At 41.0% G+C, this 3607-nt stretch overlaps 1 protein-coding gene across 1 annotated transcript in view; it reads right to left on the bottom strand.

Annotated features, from left to right (window-relative positions):
• Positions 1-3607, bottom strand: part of CACNA1C (calcium channel, voltage-dependent, L type, alpha 1C subunit) — a 629866-nt gene that overhangs the window by 294322 nt on the left and 331937 nt on the right. Inside the window, 1 exon segment of the mRNA XM_015422869.1 lies at positions 3473-3603. Within this exon segment, the coding sequence (XP_015278355.1) occupies positions 3473-3603 (131 nt within the window).

The raw sequence follows: 3607 nt of genomic DNA, 5'->3' as shown, positions 1-3607 counted from the left end.
TATATATATATATGGAGGAAGAACTTCATGATGAATTTTTCTCCAAATGCTGTCTACATTAGCACAGTCTAGAAAGAGTTTCATCATGTCATCTCTTGTCTGTGAAAACAGACTAAGAATCAGGCCTCCTCTATGTGTTACTTTCACATCTGGGATTGGTGCCCCGAGCTAATTTCCTACCACACAGCCACAATGTTAGACATCGCTCACGGCATGATTTCAAACCATCATGTGGTGAGTTCACATATCACTGATAGCCACAAATGGCAATACAAGCCCATGCTATTCTGTGCACTGGGACACATTCCTACAGAACTGGGATGGAGGGAGGAGGTTAATAAATGTAAAATAAATAAACACAAACTTTTCATGCACATAAATATAAATGCAAAGAAGTACCATGATATATTTCCCCGCCTCTGCAGCTTTTGCCCATCTTGCCACTCCATTTCGCAGAGGCAAATTACTTGCCTTTCTCCCAGCAACTACCGTTAATAACTTCCAACTTTATTAAAAAGGTTGGATGCCACAAAGGAATGCTCTCATTGATTACACCGACACAAAACACAACAATAACTGATCAGCTCAGACGTATGCAAATTGTTATAAATTGAGCTTGGTGGCCTATTTGTGGATTTTGGATGGGACACGAAGGCAGGCTGGTTTACATCTCATATGCATGAAGAATTTTAAGTGGTTTTGCTCTGAAAATGCAGTGAGCAGACAGAACAGTCACCCCAATGAGATTGTGCAGCCAGGCAGTATTAATTAATTCTAGCAAGAAGCTGATGAAGATGAAATTTAATAAGTTAAATGTGTATTAGTCAGCTTAATGCACAGGTGAACTAGTCTGCCCTTTCCAATCATGATGGAGTTGTTGTTTTTTTAAACGGCATCATTGTCTCCCATTGTCAAACAACTTCCAAAGCCTAATTTTGCCCTCCAATGGTACAATATGCAATGAAACTTAAAAAAAACCCAAAAAACATTTTTTACAAATATCATAGTTTATATAAATTAGAGAAAGAAAATTCCTGGTCTAAAATGAAGGACTTGAAGTCTAAATAATAATACCAGTATCCAGAATGATTAAAGTAGTAGTATGGAATCTACATTTTCAGAAAGGACTCTGCAACTATAAGAGACGTTTAGCAATGCCATAAGCGGTCGAAAGCAGCCACTGAAGCCTTTTCCTTGGAGGTGTTCAAAAGAAGACAAAATAGGGACCTGTCAGGAATGCTTTACCCTGTTAAAGCTATCTTGAAGGCTCCCTCTAGGGGCTTCATTGCCTTGCTTTTTTAAAAAGCAAAAAACAAATGCAGCCTTCAGGGTAGCTTTATTAAGGAAGAGAACAGCATGGGGACTGAGCAGGAAAAGTTAACCGTTTCCTTTCCTTTGTTATCTCTGGAAAAGCCACCCATGAGTTGCTCTTAAATGTGCTGGGGAAGACTTACCTCTATTTTTGTCCCCAGCAGACATAAAATCAGCTCAGGTGTGATATTTTTCCCCAGTGAAAAAATTGCGGGGGGGGGGGGTAAAAAAAGGGGGGGGGGGGGGGGGAAGGATTAAAATCCCTAACATACCATTCTCTTCCTTGAGCCAAGGAAGCCAAGATCCTGCATTTGCAAAAGAAAATAACATTACTTCAGGGCTTTTTTCTGAGAGAACGCGCCGGAACAGGATTCCAGAACCTCTTTGTGGAAACAAAATTCTCAAAAAAAAAAATCTGTTTATAAAAGTTGTTGAACCTCCCTTAACCATCTTTGATCCAACAAAATATGTTAAAACATGGTTGCTTCAAGGTCATCTCTCAGTGTTAGGCACCAAATGCAAGACCCAAAAAAGAACTGAGGAAGGTGGTGACAAGTCTAAAGTTTGGAAACTGCTTTAAAATGGAGGAAAATCCGTAGCACATTAAATAATATTGTTTCAAATAATCCTGTGTGTTTCACCTTCATTTCCCCCTTGAGAGTTTCGGCATCTCTTTTTCCAGAAGAAAAAACCCTGACATTACTTAAAACTAATATGGTGCAAAAAAGTATGATAAAGGCAAACCCTAAGGCAACTAATTTTTTAAAAGGTAAAGGTAAAGGTTTTCCTTGCTCGAAAGCTAGTCGAGTCTGACTCCAGGGGGCGGTGCTCATCTCTGTTTCTAAGCCGGAGCCAGCACTGTCTGAAGATGTTTCCGTGGTCATGTGGCCAGCATGACTAAACGCTGAGGCACACAGAATGCTGTTACCTTCTCACCAAAGCAGTGCCTATTTATCTACTTGCAATTTCTTGCTTTCAAACTGCTAAGTTGGCAGGAGCTGGGGCCAGAGATGGGAGTTCACTCCATCATGCGGCACTAGGGTCTCAAACTGCCGAGCTCCAGACCAGAAGGTCTGCCGCTCAGCGTCTTAACTTCTGAGCCACTGTGGCCCTAACTAATTTTTTAAGCCACCACAAAGTTTTTGAGAGGGGACCAACCTTGATAGCAGATCAGGAGAGGCTTGATCCTTCTGCTGAGGGCTTGTATGACTGAAAGGTACCTGTGTAGGGTTCCTACATAGCTGGGAAAACAACAGCTAGGTGCACTTTTTGACCAATAGAAACACCCCAAGGAAAAAGGCTAGGTACCTTTAATCCTCAAACATCCCCCTGTTACAGTTCTGGTCAAATTCACAGCTCCTAACACTGCCATTCATTACCAAAAGGAGACAGATCACTTGTTACACAGCAGCTGGTGCTATTTTGATAATGCCACAATTAGTCCTCATCTTGTTCTTTTGGCACTCTTACTTCTCAAGTCAGACAATAGCTTCTTCTGTGTTGTGCACATTTGTCCTGCTATCTTCCCTGTACACAGGTTTTGCAAGTTTTTCAAACATCACCAAAACTCGTTTTGATAATAGACAACACTGCACCAAAAGAAGCAAGTGAGCATGATGCATGAAAACAATACCCCCTTCCACGCCCTGCGACTGTATTAAAAATAATTGTCCTGGTCTTGCTCAGCTTCCTGAGGCAGAAGAGGGTAATAACATTGGGTGTCTTTCAAAACAGGCATTTAGGCAAAGGGAGGGTTTCTTCATCAAGCCAGCCATATGCGAGACTATTAATAAACATCAACTTCAGAGCCAGCAGCACAGTTGCTGTACTGATTTAATTCATATTAGACTCATTATAGTGATTACATATTCATTTCATGTTGTTTTAAACTGAACTATTATCTCAGATCATTTAAAGATTGCTTGATCACACAACGAGCGCAACAAGCACTCCCGCTCTTATAAAGCTTCTCTGCCTTGGTATCTCACTTTGGACTCTTCTTATTTTTTAAAATGTTTGGTGAAAACCTGTAATCACAGCCCTTGTGCAACATCTGTCTTACTTCCCACCCTGAAATCAGTTCTCATGCCAGGTATGAACATAATTTTACACATTCTTCTGCTTGTTAAAGAGACAGACAGGCAGGAGCTTGATTACTTACTAGGAACTCCAGATACCAGCCGTAAGGGGCGTAATACTCGGAAAGCCCGAAGTGCTTTAACGTCGAATCCAGCGCCTTTGCCTCCTATTGAATTCACTCCATCTGCTTTGGTTGCTTGTTCTAAAATTGCACTAA

Source organism: Gekko japonicus, unplaced genomic scaffold, assembly GCF_001447785.1.
Source record: "Gekko japonicus isolate JY-2015 unplaced genomic scaffold, Gekko_japonicus_V1.1 scaffold34, whole genome shotgun sequence".
NCBI classification, from domain to species: Eukaryota; Metazoa; Chordata; class Lepidosauria; order Squamata; family Gekkonidae; genus Gekko; species Gekko japonicus.
Note: the sequence above shows the minus strand (reverse complement) of the source record. Positions and strands in the feature narration are given on the sequence as shown.